The sequence below is a fragment of the Python bivittatus genome, unplaced genomic scaffold, assembly GCF_059951505.1.
Source record: "Python bivittatus isolate LINGU-HERP-01145 unplaced genomic scaffold, Pbiv_v1 ctg000700_np1212, whole genome shotgun sequence".
NCBI lineage: Eukaryota > Metazoa > Chordata > Lepidosauria > Squamata > Pythonidae > Python > Python bivittatus.
In genome coordinates, this window is record NW_028277098.1 from 79,299,236 (window position 1) to 79,319,853 (window position 20,618).

General features: G+C 38.7%; 1 protein-coding gene across 1 annotated transcript in view; it reads right to left on the reverse strand.

Moving 5' to 3' along the window:
• PTPRT (protein tyrosine phosphatase receptor type T) overlaps positions 1 to 19,851 on the reverse strand; it is a 678,601-nt gene extending 658,750 nt beyond the window's left edge. The window contains exon 1 of the mRNA XM_088154570.1: positions 19,025 to 19,851. Coding sequence (XP_088010696.1) covers positions 19,025 to 19,094 — 70 coding nt within the window. The 5' untranslated portion in view covers positions 19,095 to 19,851. The remainder of the gene's footprint in view (positions 1 to 19,024) is intronic.
• Positions 19,852 to 20,618: the final 767 nt, after the last annotated feature.

Below are 20,618 nucleotides of genomic sequence, written 5' to 3' on the forward strand. Positions count from 1 at the left end.
AGGATAATTAATTTCATGTAATTTCGATTGAAATCACTGGGACTTCACTTAATCAAATAATTATTTCCACTGATTTCAATAAAACTTTACTCTTGATTCAACTCAATATTTGCATGCTGCTTCTCAATAATGTTGTTTCTCAGAGCAGTTCATAATTATAATATTAATAGGCAACAGCAAAAATAGAGCATTAAGTATTTCCAAGGGTATCACATTTTGGAATAATGTAACTCCTGGCTCTGCCCAACCCAAAAGGAGCAGCTGGAGAAGTCACTATTAAGTCTTCTATGTCATCAGAATTTCTTATTGTGAGCAATCATTTTGACTCCCATCTTCCAGGATGCCTAAATATTTGCAAATACAGTGGTACCTCTACTTACGAATGCCCCTACTTATGAATTTTTCGAGATACAATCAGCTCCGGCCCCAAAAATTTACCTCTACTTATGAACTTGCCTCGACTTACGAACCGGATCCGCGGCCATTTTCCACCCGCTCCACGTGGTCCGCAGCCATTTTTCCGCCCGTGCCATGTGGTCCGCGGCCATTTTCCGCCCGATCCACGTGGTCCGCGGCCATTTTTCCGCCCATTCCACGTGGTCCGCGGCCATTTTCCGCCCGTTCCACGTGGTCCGCGGCCATTTTCCCACCCGTTCCACATGGTCCGCAGCCATTTTTTCGCCCGTTCCACATGGTCCGCGGCCGTTTTCCGCCCGTGCCACGTGGTCCGTGGCCATTTTTCCGCCCTGCCGCGTGGTCAACGGCCGTTTTTCCGCCCCTGACGCGTGGTCCGCGGACGCCGGAACAGATTAACAGTAATTACATTGAACCTTATGGGAAAATTTACTTCGACTTGCGACCAACTCGACTTGCAATCAGAGTCACAGAACGGATTAAGTTCGTAAGTAGAGGTACCACTGTATTTAATGCTCTAAGTAGCTGATTTTTTTTCCAGGATCATATGGCTGCCATTCACAGCTGCAGGCACAATCCTGGGAAAATATGCATTTCATTTATGGAGTTGCTGACAGGTGCTATGTGAGTACCTGTACACATTGCAAAGCACCTTTTTCCTTTTAAAATCTATTCTATCAGCTGTGGCATCTTTTACTTTTGCCTGAAAAATTCACAGAATATAGCTATGTACAGAAGGCAAACATTTAAACCACACAGATCTCATTTTTAGTGGATAAGCACCTTTGTCCATTGTCCAATGTCCAAATGACCATTACAGGAACAGGAATGTGTTTACAGCACTGAAAACATTTGTGAGAAATGCTTCCCCTTTAGCAAATTATATCTTTATAGTGGTAAAAACTGTTGAAGTTAAAATTGATGAAGTTCATTTGGCTGCAAATACCAAGCTTAATCAATAAAGAAAAGTTGTTTCTATTTAGATTTTGTAAACAATTTTACTTAAAACATGTATCTTCTAGTGTTCATATAACACTCCATTGTTAAAAATATGTACTCCATTGCTACACAAAAATAAAGGGAAAAAAGCAATCATACATATGTTTCTATCATAGAAACATTCTTATGCAAAGATCTATTTACTTTAGCAAGTTCATATAAGGATAACTAATTATTCAGACGCTGTTTGCTGACTTCTAATTTCTCCAACTCTGGGAACTGGCAGCCTTTGGGGTTAATTCTATGCCAGGGGGAAAAAAAAGCTCATTTCTGAGCTTGTCACCTCTTTTTGGGTAGCTACCATGTTCCAATTTCTTCTAACACTGACTTGTGTTCCCATTTTATTTTGGCATAAAATACAAATGGGAAAAATGCCCTTGCAAACAGTTCAAAAATCTAGTATTGAGATAAAATCACAAATAGCACAGTAAAAACGTTAGAAATATTCTAGCATAAAATATATCCACAGAAACTTAATAATACCCAGCAAATAGAGGGAAAATAAGCAAGGTTTTCATCTGGTATTAGAAAAGTTAGGGAATGAGCCATTCCAAAGAGCATATACAAAATGAATAAAGATCCTGTGAAATGTCTTCTGTGATGTAATCTGGATTTCAGATATAGCATTTGATTATCTGTGCCACAGGGTCACCCCACAGATGGGCACACTCAGTTCAAATACCACTGCCACACAGGGTGCACTTAGTTACTCTGATACAGCAAGGCAGTTAATCTTCTATTTAAAAAAGGAGGATCATCTTAGATTCAGTGTGACTATGCCAATAGAGGAACTTTAGTTTTTTAAACTAAACTTTTTTGGTGAGGGCTCCACAGATTTCATTTAAGTTTCTGAACAATCCTCTACTATACAAATTCATTTTCAACACAGCATTAGAACAGAACTTACAGCGCATGTTAACTCAGAACAATGGGGTGGTTTTTTTAAAGATGGGCCAATATAAAATTTAACAGGAAACAGTATCTCAGTGAACTTGCCTTTGGAGGCTTAGCAGGATGGAGTGTGATTAGCACTTGGCTGGGAATCCACCAGGGAATCAGAGGCCTGTGGGTTAGATGGGGATGGTCAAGAGAATGGGACAGATGCATCCATGAACTCTGACTTGACTCAAAAGAGGCTTGACTTCATATCTACAAAGCCTTAAGCAACTCAGAATAGGATTTTAAGGAGATGTCTCTCCCCTTTATCAACCTTTTAGATCATTCTGTCATTAAGGAAGGTTTTCCCCCCCCCCCCCAAAGAGATATCAGAAGCTGCCAACTGCCATGTAGTGGTGACCCAGCAAAAAATATTTTCAGCCACTGCCCCCATCCTCTTGAATGCTTTTCCCCACTACACATAAAGCAGAGCTGTAAAGCTTTCTCACTTTGCTCATCACTTGCCTTTCTATGGAATATTCCATTGATTGTATTAATGTTTAAGCTATAGATATTTTTATTGGCAATTATTTTATTAAAACAATTTAAGAATGCCACTTTTGTCTTGTACAATACTGAATAATACTGAAATGATACTGAAATATTATTTTAATATAAGCAGGTGACACATACTTTAAAATAAACAATTCAAATTTATTTTTTATTTTTTTATAAATTTTTTATTTTTTACAACAAACACAAACAATAACATAAAAAGCATTAAAAAAACCATCTTCCATTTTAAACCGTGTGTCAGCCAGTTACCAATCATTTGTGCCATCCTTTCATAGTCTTCACTCATCATTTATATAGAATCTCATGTCATCTATCTAACACATATTTATATATTTATCAATTATCAATTATTATTCATTTGTTACTAGTCTATAACACCAGCTTTCATAATAGGATTTATATCATTTTTATCCATATATATATATATATTTTTATATATATATATATATATATATAGTAATTTATATCAGTTTGTCAAGTTTCTATTATATAATTTGCTGATCTATTACATTATTATACCTTTTCATCCAACCATTGATAAAACAGATCCCATATCATATAGAATTGTTTATCTTCTTGCTCTCTAATTTCAAATGTTAATTTACTCATCTCTGCACATTCCATAATTTTCTTAATGACTTCCTCCTGCATAGGTACTTTTTCATTTTTCCAATTTTTAGCAAATACAATTCTAGCCGCTGTCAGAACATTTACAATCAAATATTTCAGTTCTTTACTATATGTTTCAGGTATAATTCCTAATAGGAATATCTCTGGTTTAAAGTCTATATGTTGTTTTATCATTTTTTCCAACCATGTGTGGATTTTAATCCAATATCTTTTAGCTTCTGGGCATGTCCACCACATATGGTAGTATGTACCGGGCTTCTGATGGCACTTCCAACATTTATCAGACTTGTTCTTGTACATTCTCGCAATCCTTGCTGGAGGTAAATGCCACCTATAAAACATCTTATACAAGTTTTCTTTATATGCAGTTGACATTGTCATTTTATAGTTTTGAGACCATAATTTTTGCCACTTCTCTAAATCAATTCCGTATCCAAAATTTTTCCCCCATGCGATCATTGTATCTTTAACCTGTTCTTCCTCCATCTTAAATTCTAGTAAATGTCCATAAAGTTTTTTAATCACCTTTTCATCAGTACCCATCAAAATTTTGTCTAAAACAGTCAGCTCATCATAAATACCTTCTGCTTTAAAATCTTTATCGAATCTAGATTGTATTTGCAAATATGAGAACCAGTTCATTTTTATACCTTGTTCTTCCAACGCTTGCATAGTTTTAAGTTCACCCTTTTCATTCAATATCTCAGTATATCTAACTGTTTGTTCCTTTTTATATGTTATTGAATAAGAAAAGGCTTCAATAGTGGATATCCATCGTGGAACTTTTAAATAATATTGTCTTCTTGTCTTCTCCCAGTTTAAAAACAATGTCTCTCGAATATAGTGCCTTCTAAAATAGCCCTGTGTTTTCGTTCCCTTATACCATAAGAAAGCATGCCAGCCCAACAACAGGTCATGTCCCTCTAAGGTCAATAGTCTATTATTTCTTAAAGTTATCCAGTCCTTTACCCACATCAGATTTGTCGCCTGGTAGTATAATTCCCAGTTAGGCAAGGCAAACCCACCTCTTACTCTTGCATCTTGTAGTAATTTAAGCTTTATTCTTGCCTTTTTACCCTGCCAGATGTATTTCAATACAATTTTATTTAAATCATCAAAAAACTCTTTCCCTAAACGAATTGGAATTGTCTGGAATAGATATAAGATCCTAGGCAATATATTCATCTTAATAGTGGATATTCTCCCAATCATTGATAATTGTAAATTCTCCCATTTTGTCAGATCTATTGCAATCTGTCGTTTAAGTTTAACATAATTATCCTCCTTCAATGTACTACATCTTGGTGTAATATATATCCCTAGGTATTTAACCCTGTTTGTGACCTGTATTTCCAAGACTTCTTCCAATTCTTTCTTTTGCCTTGCTAACATATTCTTTGTTAATATCTTTGTTTTATCTTTGTTTATTTTTAATCCTGCTACTTTTCCATATTCTTCTATCTTTTCAATTAATTTAGGTGCTGTTTCCAGTGGGTCCTCTAGTATAAATACTAGGTCATCTGCGAAGGCTTGCAATTTGTACTCTTCCTTTTTGATCTTCATTCCTTTTATTTCTTTCTCTTCTCTTATATTCCTGTTCAACACTTCTAATGTTAAGACAAACAACAAGGGCGATAGTGGACAACCTTGTCTCGTCCCTTTTGTTATGTCTATCTGTTCTGTTAAATCTCCATTTATCATAATTTTTGCAGTCTGCTTATGATATATTGTTTCATATGGCTAACAATTCAAATTTATTAAACATGAAGCCAGTGCTGGAACTCAGGGCCAACTACATGACCAGCACAAGCCTAATGTAGATGGGAGATCAGTTTAACAACACTGTTTCTGAACAGTGAAGTGTTATGTATTAACATAAATTTGAATTATTAAAATTTCAGTAACTGATTACATGGAAATCATTTAATCTGTCAGTGTATTCTATTTACAAAACATTTTTAAAATAGAAGTGGACTTGCATATCAATTTCTGGATTAAGTATTACAACAGAAGTTCTGGCAACAGGATTTGCATCTTTCTATTACTCTTGAGAGACATGATTTATATCTCCCATTCTTTAAGGATTCACAGCAAAAGTTCATGCACAGCTCTTATCTGCTGCCCATTTAGGCCAACATAGTTTTTGCCCTGTTGAAAGAGTACAATTTAAATTTCTAAGGGTTATTTTCTACAAAGTACGCCTAATGTGGTCCTTTGTCATGAAGTTGGTGTGATTAGAGTGGAAACCAGCATATGGATATGTATAATTTCATTCTGCTTGCAACTCCTTTTTTTTTTCCTGTGAGGCCTAGGTCCCTTGATCCTGGTTGATAACTTTGAATTGACTGAGAGAATATTAATTTATCAGAAATTGCAGAGTTATGGCTTTTCACAGGATCTATTACGGATGATAGGTTACAAGCAGGCAGTTTCAAGTTTAAACAATGTGTTATAGACAAAGAACGGAAATTGGATTTCTCGGCCTCCCTAGAATTTTTTTTTTATTAGCCAGTCTCCCTTTTATAGACCAGCAAAATATTTAAAACAAATATCGATCCCAAAATTGAGCACTAACCCTAGCATGTTTTAACACATCTCCAACAGCTGTTCTTGAAGGAAAGTTCAGGAAAATCCCTTACTCTTTAAGACTCTGTCCTTAAGGCAAAGGGAAGTTGAAAATACAAATCATGTATTGTTACACTGCCCATTTTGTAAAAACGCACAGCTAAGTTTTACATCCCCCTTATTAACTAAATTTCCAGGTCATTCAAATTTATTTTATGTACAGTTGTAATTAGCTAATATGATTCAGTCTCTCTGAATGTGGACAAATTATATTTTACTGATTGTAAAACTTGCTGTAACCAATCATATTTAGTTATTGTTGTTTATTTTTATCTTATTTCATTTTGTAAGTTTTAATTTCTACCTTCTGTTAAATAGAATTCTGGTCATTGAGGACTAACTGAATAAAATCTCCAGCAGAATTTTATGTGGTACTAATACTGTCCGGGATTCCAACAATTTTTCAAAATATTGACTTAACAATGTAAGTTGGTATCTTTTACTTTACATTCCTGATAAGCAGGCTATATCTGCTGTCTATGCATACCCAGTCAACAATATTGGTAGTCTCTGCATTTTCTAGGAACTATGGAAAAACAAATTTCTCAGTTAGGTATAGAGAACCATATATCTGTACAGTTTTGTCTGGCAATACTAACCTTCCCCAAGCTTGGGTGCCCTCCAAGTGTGTGGCTTCAACTCCTAGAATTGTCAAAAATGGCCATGCCAGCTGAAGAATTCAAGGAACTGAATTCCACACATCCAGACTGCATGTAGGTGGTGGAAGGCTGCTCTGTGTTTTCTGGATGAACATCTGAGCAGTGAAGAGTAGGAATGATGACTCATGTGGCCAGGGATAAAATATGCAGAACTCAGATTTTGCTTCTTTCTACAATAACTCCTTTTTAGAAAGAAATTATATAGTATATAATTATAATTTCCCCAATGTTTTTAGTATTCCAAATATATGCAAAGCTAATAAATGCAATATGTCCTGCTTCTGCAGTGACAAGATAACTTAGAGCTGCACAGATCAGCATATAAAATATATCAGGATTAGCTAAGCCCACAGAGTGAAACACTGAAGATCTCAAACCATTTCTCCCAAAGGTCCTCTGAGTCTTCACACCACAGGATAGCAGCTCCCTATTTTCTGGGTCATGCCTCACTCAGCATCCTCTCCAACCCCAATATGTAAGAGAGAGAAACTATCACAACCTTTACTGACTTTCTGATGCTTAAAAGTTAAAAAAAAAAAAAACTTGCTATAATGCAACCTCTTTAACTTTGTAGCTTAGAGGTACGGGACTACAAGTTTCATCTCCTCCTTGGGAGACAGACCAATCTCATAGGAGATAAACAAAATCAAGCTTTGTTAGAAGAGGAGGAGGAGGACAGAGAGGAAGAAGAGTAGATGACAATAAAATATATATGAAACCTATTTTTCTTTAAAATAAATTTAGAAAAGTACATGCAATGTTCCCAGCAGACCACAAGATGATGGCAGTCTGCTACCAATAAAACTTTTCTTCCACTAAGACCAAACATGCTCCAAGGTGATACCACCAACTGCCCAACTCATGAATAAATGTTCTTCCTGCCCATTCTGAAGGATGGAATGCAAGGCTGAGGCATACACTCAATATCTCAACTGTACAGAGAAATAAGAATGTTATAATTGATTTAGTTCTACATTTAAAGAGCAAGAAAAAAAATAGCACAATTTCTAAATTAGTCTTTCACCTATCTCTATAAGAATAATTTCCAAAATAAGATATGTTTCACATATCTAGACATTCTTCTGCTTTCTGGGGTAACTCCACTTTATCAGATAGCGATAGAGATGAACTACAACATTTGTCCAGCCTCTGTCCTAGCTTCTCCTAGTTCAATTATGCTTTGCTCTTAAAAAAGCAAACCCATTCTATTTCTAGCAGAGGGAGAGACTGTGGTATGTCCAGGACATGACAAAAAGCATATCTCCCTCATAGATTATTAGGGAGTCTCTGGGAATGTCTGAGTCAGTCCATGGCAAGAAGGGTACATTCACAGCAAAAGGAAAAATAGATCCCAAAGTCAAGAACACAAATCCAAACAATAGGTGAAAATTGCTGACCAAAAGTCACACACCAAGATTCCATGAGACGAGGTTAGAGCATTCAGAGCATCAGACATGAAGAAGGGACAATTGCTGTTCCAACAGTGAGCTGCTCGAAACTGAAGGTGTTGGTGCTTTAGTATCTAACCCCCATTAGGCACAGCTGCTAATCTATGGTAGCCATTTAGAAAGGTTGCACAAGTGAAGTCTTACTTCTGATAGACCAGTCAGTGTACCATTTGAGCATGAAATCAGAACAAATGTCATGGGCTGAATGGCAAATCGGAGCCAGTACAGTGTAGTGTCACAGTGCTGCACTAGGAAGTGCAAGTTCCCACTTGATTATGGAGCTTACTTGGTGACTATGAGCCAATCACTTTCTCTCAGTCCAATCTGTTTTACAAAATATTTACTGTGGGGATAACATGAGGGGCCTGGAGGTCCTCATGTATGCCACCTTAGGCAGAATAAAGATGTGATATAAATGTAATAAATCAGTAATAAAGGAATTGAAGCCTCCATCTACTCTAGTGCAGCAAGGCACTTTTAAAGAAAATATTTGGAGCAACTCTCTCTCAACTAAACTACAATTCCTGGTCTACTACAAGACCCACTTTTTTGTAATGTTGTACTGGAAATTCATTTGAAGTAGAAAATACCTTATTTGGGGATAAGGGGTAGTCTTCCCAGTGGTACGCTACTGGGACATAGTAGAGAGCTTGCTTCACAGAAGATCCCTGGTTCAAACCTTGCCATTTCCAAGTAGGAAAAAAATGTACCTAAAAACTTGAAGAAACCATTATAGCCTACCTCAACATATGGAACCAGCTGGGTCAAAGATCTGAATCGGAATGAGGCAACTTCCTATATCCTGCTCATGACCTGTATTGACTCGTTTACCAAAGCAAGTCAACCCTTTGTATTAAATACTGTACATGCTTGGGTGTGGATGTTAACCCAAAATTACTGGTTTCCACCCCCTATATACACACTTGGTTTTGCTTATTTAAAACACAACCTTATGATTTAGTAAAAGAAAAAAGAGCAAAGAGATGCCTCCCTCCAAATCTCTGCCTCCTTATTTACAAAGCCTTTCCTGCAGAAAACTAAAATCTAACTAATCTCCACACTTTCCCTGTGTAATGATACATAATAAATAAGTAATTGCATGCTTTATAGCAAAGGGCTACATTATGTATCAATTAAATCATCACAATCTCTCATCTGGTATTATCTAATGCACTAGGATCTGGTTCTCGGCATTTTTGGCATTTCAGAATTACTGCATAATAAGATTATATGCACTTATCTGCTATTAGAAAAGAAAAAAAGAAAACAGAAGCCGTGATTAAAAGGTACATGTGATATGTTTAGTTCAGATTAGATATAACAATTTTCTTTCTCCCATAAAGGAAATACGATCTTGGTTTTTTTCTATTAGTAGCAGCAGGAGCTTCTGCAGCAATGGGGCCAGACTACTGAGCTCTGACTCATGAAAAAGTAATTGTTTAGATGGAGAGTATTACTCATTTGTATAAGAGTGCCACTGTGCTTAATGGTGATGACCTTCCTACAATGGCAAAACAGAGTCCATATGCAAGAAGGCAATTTTCTAAGAAAAAAGGCAGAGCCATTACTGAAACAGGCAGTGGAGTAGGAGGCAATGTGGCACTTTAAACGATGCCCCATGATGAGAAGCAGAAGCTGTTTTGAGAACATTCCAAAAAAATATGGGGAGAAACGCATGTAAGATCACACAGTGCAGAGACCAAGAGGCAAGTGGTCTACATTAATATCCAATTATCAGAATAGCATCAAAGCCCTTTTATGAAGTTGAATATAACATAGTCACATAATGCTCCATTCCTAATGCAAGGGAACTAGAGACTAGAAAACCACATAATTTTCCTTCAGTATTTACCATGTAGGTTCTATATTGCTGCTCTAACTGTATGTTTAAATGCAACGTTACAGCAAGGATAGAGCATGGCTTCCCTCAATATTCCCTCTTCAATAGGTCCCTTCATCTACCTACTCTTTCCTCACCTTCCTAAAATAGTAAAACTCTAAGATACGCCACACGCTAGTGACCAAGAAGGCTGGATGACAGCACTGAGAGAAAAATGGCAGGAGAAGCAGTTGCAATCCTCTTTACTTCAGCCTTCTCTGCCAAATCCTCCTAGTATCTAGAGATATTGGCAAATACTGGATACCCAAATCATTCAGTCTGAACATTTATCAATAGGTGTGCGTGTTTCTCTTCCTTAATCTTTCAGCTGGCACCTGTATAAGACTATGAGATAGAAAATTACCAACTTCAGCTGCCCTATTCCTGAAATGCTATTGGCAGGGAAGATGGGAAACAATTATCCTAAACATTGGATACTCCACCTACTTATATTTAATGAGGATTATGGTTTCTTTCACCTAAAGCAAGAGTGAATGCTTTGTAGCTGCATGTGATCCTTAAGCAGTTTTGGGGGGCTTCTAGCATCTTTCAAAAATGCTGAAATTTGCTGGCAGGGGATTTCAGCCACTTAGCAAAAGAAAATAAGCAGCCTACAAATAAAAATGGGTACTTTAAACAAAGGGGTTTTTTTGCTCTACCCCCCAAAAGAAGCACAAATTCTATCCCAAATTCTGCCCTATCTGGTAACAGTTCATCATCACACTATTTTTTTTTTTAAGCAACTTTAAAAATGGCCCTCAGCAACTGAAAAGCAGCCCAACTTTGATGTGCGCAGTTACTTTATATGGAGTCCTTGTAATGTAGAACATCTATCCTGATACAGAGTGGTTGTTCAATCTACCTCTTCTTGCAGTTTGGGAGACTCAGCTTTTGCCTATAGAAATAAATAGGTCTCAGTTCTTATGCAAAGTTCTATCTCTGAGCTATGTCCTCTCCTACACTGATTTTGGGGACCTGTTCACAAACTGGAAGAAGGCACCTTCCTCAAAAGGAAATTCTGGAATAGGTTCTCAGCAGGTACACATAATAAACTATTAACAATCCACAAGCACTCAGTCTTCCTTAGAATGTCTCAAATGGGGAAAAACATTGGTGTTATTAGTCCTATAATTGAAACAATTGCTAAATGGAAGTACAATAGAACCATAAAAGCATCAGGCATTATATCTGAGAATTAGGATACGATTCATCCTTTGTCAATCCATTAAGAATTTCTTTCTCCAGGATTTAGAGAAGAGTACATAATTTTTGTTTAGCATTCCATTTGTATTTGAAGACACGAAGGCAAATTTTCAGATTGATGTACAGTTGTGGAAAAATCCTGACTCAAATCACAGCTTTGTCCTACAAGCAGGACAGAAGTACTTCAATGTTGTCATCTGGGAGTAAAATGTACATCAGATGCAATCTCTTCTCCATCCAAAGCTACAGCCACCACCTTACTGTCTTCCTTAGTTCCTTAGACCTCTCAGAAACAAAAGAGTAAAAAGACAGATGTCACAACCTTTTGCACAGCTCACATGCCATTTTTCTCTAGTGTAAATCTTTTTACTTCAGTGCAGTTTTGCTAGGAAAAGTTGTCTCAGGCAACAAAGCAATTCTAAAAGTGAAAAACAAACTCCCTGATCATGAAAGAAGGAAAGTCAGAGGAGCTACAAGCTGTAATAAGCAAAATCAATTTATCTTATTTAGTCCATTAACAGGAAAAGGTCTATATAATGTCACAAATAGCAGTTGCTAGAAAAAAGAATAACCTTTGCCCCAATTCTTGTTCCATGAGTTCCACAAAACTCTTACAGTACCTACCTTTTTAGCAGCACAGTAGTTTCCATGGTAACCAAAAGAGATCTCTTATTTTAAAGGAAGGCTACTTCAGAATTCTGTAATGGCTTAATACAGTGGTTCTCCACTGTACACAAAATGCAGGTGGGGCTCAGTAGTCATCTCTGTGGGCACAGGGTAAATCACTGAAACTTTTTTAAAAACTTGCTATAAATAATAAATGTGATAAGAGCATGTATCTTCATAAACATCATCCTTCTCTGGGAAAAAAGTGGACTTCTGGTTGCCATCTGGTGGGACCCAGGTAGCTTGATAATGTGTTTGGTGAACTGAAGATAGGCAAGATTGAGAACCATGGGTCTAAAACAGTTCTGTGATTCTGGGTAAACTCGGAATGGAAGATGCAATATACATTGGAAATACAAAAATAATTTCCTTCACCCTGACAGACCAATTGCCCGCAGTTACAGGAAAAGGGTAATTTTTCCAAACACATTGTTAGCATTAATTATTCTTTCATGAAAGAAGAAAAGTCAAGCGAGCCAAGAAGGAAAATAGCATGTACAGCTAACAGCTTCCCAGAGGAATGAAAAAGTAGTTAGAGTTAACTTGCCATTCTATGGGAGCTGCTATGGACAGCCTTTTACAAAGGGCATATAGATATTTATTTTACACACTACCAACATACTGAAACTAGTAACTAAGCAAAAGGAATTAAATATATCCCAGATTTTTCCCCATTTCCTTCAACTTTCAGTTCTTTTTGCCTGGGGTAATGCTTAATGTCCTCATAAATGATTTGCCATCCTACTCTACATGTTTGACATGACAGAATTCCATGCATTCAAACCCAAGCATACAAATTTCTCCCTAGATAAATGTCCATGGTAATTGTTAACAAGGCATTGAATTAACAAATTGCATTAAGCAATAATATGATTGGGCTGTTTTTATTTATTCATAAGACCTGCCATATACTATTCATTATACATAGAACAATTCCAAATATTAATGTATTGTGTAAACCCAGATTCTTATAAATCACAGTTTACAGCTTAATGCAAGAACATGAAATTCCATTGGCTGGAGGGCCACATTCTAAAATTGGGCACTGCATGCCCAATTTTAGCTTCCTGCAAAAGAACAAAAAGACTTTTTTTTTTAATACCACACCCTTCATGAAGTGGCTGCATGCAATCCCTAGGCTGCGCTTTTGCACTACTGCATTCATGCCATATCTGAACCCAGCCATTGTGGTTTATTCAAACCAACGCTAAAACAAATGATGGCTCAGAGTACCAGGTGAGTCCAGCCACTGAATTATCTAACCCTACTGATTCAATTCCACAATATTTCAAAGTATGGTCTCACCGAGTGACCAGCATACTACTGATGGCAAATGACAAAAACACTGTAGCTGGATTTTGTTACCATTACTGCCTCATTTATGAATGAAAGCTGTACATAACAATGAGATCAGCAGCATCATTGCAACTGATAAAAGTTAACTTGCAATTTCACACCATGACTAAGTAGGCACTAGTATTGTTGTTTAAACATAGAGACACACAAAGACACACAGGGTTGAATTTGGCCATTTACTTTGCCAGGAGCAACATTTCTTAAGCAATTGCTCCCATAGTGGAAAAAGGAGAAGAAGGTATCCAATCCTTGCCCTCAGTGTTACTGTTCAGGGATCTCCCCAGACATTAAAACATGCTCGCTCGTGCTCTCGCTCTCTCGCTCTCTCTCTCTCTCTCTCTCTGCAGTGGGAGCCCAAAGTGACCAAACTTCTATTTCCATGCATTCCAGCAGCAAAAATGCTTTGCTGCACCAGAATCCTGCAAGCAGACAGAAAGAGTATTCCCATCTTTAGGTGACAAAGGCTGACTCCATCTCAGAGAGTTCAGTTCAAACATTTTTGCCAGGGTCTTCCCACTAAATAGGCTGGATCACTGTAAACAGCACATGAATTGCTCCCTTTCATTTTGTTACTTGCACTGCGATGAAAGCTCAGAACATAAAACCAAATGCCCAAGATATCACAAGTATCTTTGATCACAGATTAATAATAATACAGAAATACAGACTATATATACAAACTCTCCATATTGCATCACTGTCCCTTGAATTATCTTGTCTAGTATTAAAGTGTTTAATATCACCCCAAAATATTTCATTAGACACAGGTATGCTTAATATGGAAGTACATGCTAATTGTTGCATATGAACAAGCATCTATTTTCACCTCTACTGTAAGAAGTCAAGTAAAAATATTTCAAACTATATTTCAGGAAATTGTTAATGCTAGAACTGAGGATTATAATCAACACGTGGATATAAATTCAGGATAAACAAAAATATTTTTAAAATACAATATATAATTTACATAATTTACCATCAGAAATTAGTATAATGAAGTTTGGCTTAGGTGGTTTTAAAAGGCAAATGAAGGATAGCTATCATTTTCAAATAGCCACTGAAAAACACAAATGGAAACTCTTTGTACAGAAAAAAATACACACACACACACACACACACACCCTATGTTTTCATTATTGAAAGCAACACCAATAACTATAAGCTTTGGAGGAACACACAGCTACTCCCCTCATGTTCCCAGAAACATCTCCAGTTCATGTAACATACTAAGCCAAAATGGGGGTTGTTTGCTTTCAGTTTAGCATGCTGTGGAAAGTCAACCATTGTGGTTTGTAAAACATTTTACAGCTTAGGACACTGCAGGAACCCGGCCAATTTTGATTTATTCAAGATGCTATGGTTGAACATAGTTTGTGGAACAAACCACTGTGGAAAAAAGGATGATGGGCTAGATGGATCAGGTGTGGTGTGGTGTGGTGTGGTGTGGTGTGGTATTCATTTTATTTATTTATTTTTCAAATTTACATATGCCACCCACCCCACTATACAAGTGACTCTAGGCGGCATTACAGATAAAAACTATAAAATTTTGTGTGTGTGTGTGTGTGTTAAAAACTGCAAAAGGTTAAAATTAAGCCAAAAAGTTAAAATTGCAATGCAAATTAAAAAGCGGAGAGAGCATCCTCAGGCTAACAGCCACCCCAAGTGCTGCCAACCCCCATTGGGTCCCCATGCAAGTTGGCAGAGCCAGGTCTTAATGCCCTTTCGGAAGGCGAGCAGAGTGGGGGCCAATCTCACCTCAGGGGGCACAACATTCCAGAGGGCAGGAGCCACGGCAGAAAGGGCTCTCCTCCTGGACCCCGCCAGGTGTGGGATCCGTAACATACCCTTCCTGCTGGACCGGGTGGGATGGGTCAATGTAATGGGGATGAGAAGATTCCTCAGGCAACCTGGGCCCATGCTATGAAGTGCTTTAAAGGTCATAACCAACACCTTGAATTGGACCCGGAAGCAGACTGGGACCCAATGCAGCTCACGCAGCAGCGGTGTTACATCTGCAGTCCTAGAGGCACCCATAACTGCCCACACCACCACATTCTGCACCAGCTATAGCTTCTGAATACTCTTCAAGGGAGTCCTGTGTAGAGCACATTGCAACAGTCCATATGGGAGGTAACCAGGGCATGGCATGGCATGGCATGAACTGATCTTAGCTGTTCTACAATTTTTCTCAATGACAGAAGATCAGTTATGGTAGAGAAGGCAATTTGCTTAACAGTACTATGCCAATCATTCCCATGAAATATGTGGTTCAAAAAACTTTATCCTTGTATCAGATGAAACTGATGCCAAAAAATATTCAGTACTGCACAGAAGTTTTGTAGAAACCAACCTTGTTTGGAATAAGGTGGTTAGGAGGAAGAATATTTGAAAGCCTCTGTGAAGACTACATATATCTTCACTGGTTTACACCTCATGGAAAGCCATAGTTGTTTTAACCATTATTTGTGACAAAGCCACAGTAGTTGGATTCATACTACAGGAATCTAAGCTACAATTATGTCATCATCACATTATTTGCATGATAGCAAATGTGATATCACTTACTGTATTCCTTCCCCTTCCCCCCCCCATGGATGCCCACAGTTCAAACAAAATGCAAAACAATGGTATACAAATGACAGTGGTTGAGCGCACATGCTGTAATAAACCCAAACCAAAAACTTAGCCATTATATTTATGTGTGAGTTGTCAGTCTTTAGTCAGTCAACCTAGGTGCAGAGATGGGAGGACAGTTCTTGTGTGTATATCTGTGCAGTGCTCTGGGTCACTATTTTAAAAACAAAATAAAAAAAAAAACTAATAGCCAGCTTTCACCCAAGTGGATACCCTGGAAATTTTGAAAAAACACTGACCGTATACATAAAGGTCCTGAAAACACAGATGAATGGCAAAGTCCTGTGCCAGTCTATAATGACGCTGAAACAGCTGTGAAGGCAGCACCATCTGATGGACAACAGTTGAAGTGCATAGGTTGCAAAAGCAGCTTTCATGTACTTTTAACGTTAAAATCCATCAGAGTACAGAGTTTTGTCTTTTCTTTCATTATCTGAGTATTAGCCATGCAAGTTGGTTGCAAGGCATTAAATCTTCAGCAGTTAAGTATAACCTTGAAGGTGAAAGAAGCAACATTCTCTATAATCTCATTTATAAAACTAGACACCAAGTCATGTTTATTCCTATACTGTATTCCTTATTTTTTCAGCAGCAAAGTACTAAAAGGGGTGAAAGTTGACATTCTGACTCACATAGTCTTCTTCCTTAATAAACAGAGAAAATGAAAGCTTCTAACCCATTTGCTAATCTTTGTTGCCCAATCCACTTTTAGTTTATAATTAAAAATTGTAATAATGCCTATATTCTCATATCTGTCCATATACCATTTGAAAATTTGTTTTGAGCATCAAATCACAATGCTACTGTTTAAAAATGAAACCTGAATAGGCACCTTTCCCCTTCTTTTTCTTTCTTTCTTGCTATTTAGTCAAACTAGATAATTGTCACTTGTACCTTCTGCAGAACATCTGGAAAGACTCATGGTGGCAATGCATAAATGTTAAAGAAGTTTTATTGATTCTAGTGCAACAGTAAGAAGTAAAGGTCTGTTATGTTCATCATCATACAAAGCCTCTATCAAGAATTTAAGTTGAGAATCAGAGACTGTAACATTCACCATAGTCAAGGTTTTCATGCAACCTTAGGTTTCATATAACAATCCTAAATGTACAGTTTGAGTTCTCACATATTACACTAAGCCACATTTCTTTAGTTTGGGATTGTTGGGTTGTGTGAACCCAGAAACTATTGGTTGGTGAACCAGTGGTTGTGGCTTTGCCAGTTGTACAAACTAGCCAATTGTGATTTATTCAATAAACCATAATTAAATAAGCGATGGCTTAGCATGATGCACAAACCCATCACATGAATGAGGAACCCTTAAATTTGCAAGTTGATATGGAACACAACTTGTTTCAAGTTCACATATTTATAAAATGCTCTACTCATGAATACTGTTTGCTAACAATGAAGAAGATATTTAATCTGCAATCTTACACACATTTACCTGGAATGGTCTTACTTCTTAGTAGACATGTATAGCACTATAAGTGATCTCCCCCCTCACAGGAAGTGGTCATTAACTGATCTTTCCCTTTTTTAAAAAAGCCCAAATCTAAGATTCCATTCCTTGTCATCTTACATGGCATTATATAGATGCCATTACATTAAAGGGAACACAATCCATGCCATTCTGTGCTTTATAGTGCTTAATAAGACCACTTCTATGCTCACTATTTCTCCATTTATAGGTATTTAATGAAAAAGTTTCTATTAAAATAAAAAGTGTTGTTTCAGGCATTTGAACTGTGAACTCCCTGCTTATTTAGGATCCTCATATGAGTATATTTAGAAAAGCTGAAAATGTTGAAAGAACAGACTGTCCTTTTAACTGTTCAAAGTTGAAAGTTCCAGGAGGAACCAACCTTGGAAATGTGTAATATGCAAACAGCTATACCTTGCCTATAGTGTGCATAAAGGAATTTCAGCCACACAGACATTTTAATATAAATATAGATTTCCTGAATTACAAACATACCAATCCCACCAAACAAAAATGATGATTTAAGATACACACACTGACACATTCCTTAGTAGGATAAAGTAAGACTCACATATAGTTGGCCTACATGGGGTGTATGGTTCATTAGAGCAAAAATTATCAGAGAGGATAGCAAAGGGAAGTAGACTCCAAAAGGCTTTCAGAATCTTTTTTTTTTTCCTTAGCTCCATGCCCTGGGAAACACAAACTCCTTCCAGATTAAAGTGACAACTATTGGCAACTGGAAATGGAAGTTGTCAACCATCCAGTGCAAGTTTATCCAACTCTCTAGATCCCAAGAGGTTAGCTGATTAATGGAGAGGGCTGTAGAGGCAATTCACCCAATAAAGTCTAACTCTGTTGGCCAAGTTTTGAGTTAAAGGATCCTGATGTACATTTTTTAAATGCTTGGTGCTTCTCCTTTTCCTTTGATGGAGACCAACTGTTCGCTATAAAAAGGACTTGAGTGTCTTGACTCTAAAGAGAAGATGCCTTCAGTATCATATAAGGCGCAACATTTAAGCTTCCTGTGGCTAAAAATAATGGCACATCACTAAGGTTCCTAAGAAAGAAAGAAGGAACGAAAGACCAAGCCACATGGAAAGAGAGCACACTTATTTGGATATTCCAGTTCTAGTGTGAAACAAAAGACTTCAGATACCTTTGTTTGTTTCCAGCTGGGCTCCATGGAAATTAATCCCAACCCAGGTAAATGAGCATAGGATTGCACTGAAGGGATGCTTTTGTTGTCTTTAAGATAAGGGAAATGGAAAGTATTTCACCAAACTGCTCGTGGTAAGGTGTTATCTTGACCTTAGCCATTAAACTCCCTGACACCTAAGGCACCACAGGCAGGCGACACAAACCAAGGACCTCCAGGAACTTAGCCATGGAGCGAATGGCGACATGATCCAGTTTTACTGAGAGAGAGAGAGAGGCAGAAGGCAGAAGATACACGAGACATCGCAACGCAATCCCCGTCGCCTTAGAACCACTGGTTTACTTCAAAGCAAAGCACTGCTCTCATACAAAAAAGCTCTACCCGCGCTCCCCGCAAAAGCCGGGCGCCGCTTACCTGCAAAGACTTGTCCCCGGGTTCTTTGCAACAGCTGCAAGAGAATGGCAAACGTAGCAATCCTAGTCATTCTTTGAGGGAGTTCACATGCCCTTCCCACGGCAATAGCAGCAGCAGCAGACCCGGTTCTCCGTGCGTCCTGCAAACATCTCTTGCATTGATAAACCCGAAGAGTTGGGACTGGAGCTGATCTCCCGAACACGGCTGAAGCCTCAGCTATCCCTGATCTGAGGAGCAGGACAAGCTGATTGAAGAAGCGAAAAAGGGGGAGATTTCCCCCGAGTCCTAACGCTCGCCTTTTCTCCCTCTCCGGCTCATAAAGAGGGAAGGAGCGAGAGAAGGCGAGCAGAGGGCAATAAACAAGAGAAAGCACCACGCATCAGTCGCCACTTGCTGTCTGCTTCACTATCGGAAAAAAACCCATTCTGCATTCCGTTTTGTTTTGGCACTAGGCGATTGGAGGGCGGGGAAATGCGAGTCATTAACAAGACGTTTCTATACCGGACGCCCAGCTCGCGTGGAGAGGGAATTGGAACGTTCTCAAAGCAAAATCAATTGAAAGACTGGTTTGTTTTCCCCCTGCGCGCGCGTGCCGCGGCGTGTATCCCACCGCCTAAGGGATGGGTAAGCGCCGCTCTCCGCTCCAGCCGGAGCCCAGGAAGCGACACACGGAAACTGCGAGCCAAGGTAGTCGTTTCTCGTGTGATAAGGCACTGCTGGTTACGTGTGGTCGGGGGGCAGGGCAGGAGAGAAATAAAACGAAGGGAGGAAAACAATCTTCACCCTTCCTCAACCGGAGAATAATAAGAGATTGCAGTTAAACTGCGCAACGCAGAGAGAAGAGCCCCCTGCTATGAGCATGAAAGTCTCAAAAATGCAAGGTTTCCAGGGGGGCCATTATTAGATCAAATTTTCTAAAAGCGCTAACAGACATTTCCAGCTGAAAATAGTAATTTTCGTCATTATTCACTTAACTTCGGATCGAGCTGGCTGCTTAAATACCTCCGCTCAGCCCGCGCACTCGGAGGTCGAGACATAACACGCTCCCAGATTTTAAACGTAGTGCCGAGGGGTGCGCGAGCGAAGGCGAGCTTGTAAAGCGCCCGCGTGGGCCCGAGTGGCGCAGCGGATGGACGGTCCCACTTTAGTGGCGACAGTTACAAGCGGTTGAAAGGAGGAGTTGTAAGACTGTTAGTGGCGCACACACATCCGCCGCCGCCCACTTCTCCAGCGCTCGCTGCATCTCGATTGCTGGGGACTGTCCTCAAGTCCTGGGTTTATAAATCCCAATGAATGCCGTAAGCCACCGACCCGCCCGTGGCGGGAGCTTCACTTCTAACAGCCTCTCGTAACTTTGGGGACGCTTTTCTGTGGCCCTCCATGAAAACCTCTGCGTGCTTTCGAACAGCGCTTGCAGTTCGCGGAGCGCGATTTTAACGCCTGCGTTATTTAGATTGCTCTCCCCTGCCGCTTTTTCTTATTTCCATACTCCACCCCCGAGCGGACAAACCGAGCCTCTTGTCACACAGACCTCAGTAGAAAGAGGAGCAACGTTACTCCCTATATAGCCAGTAGGGACCGCTGTTGCATTAAG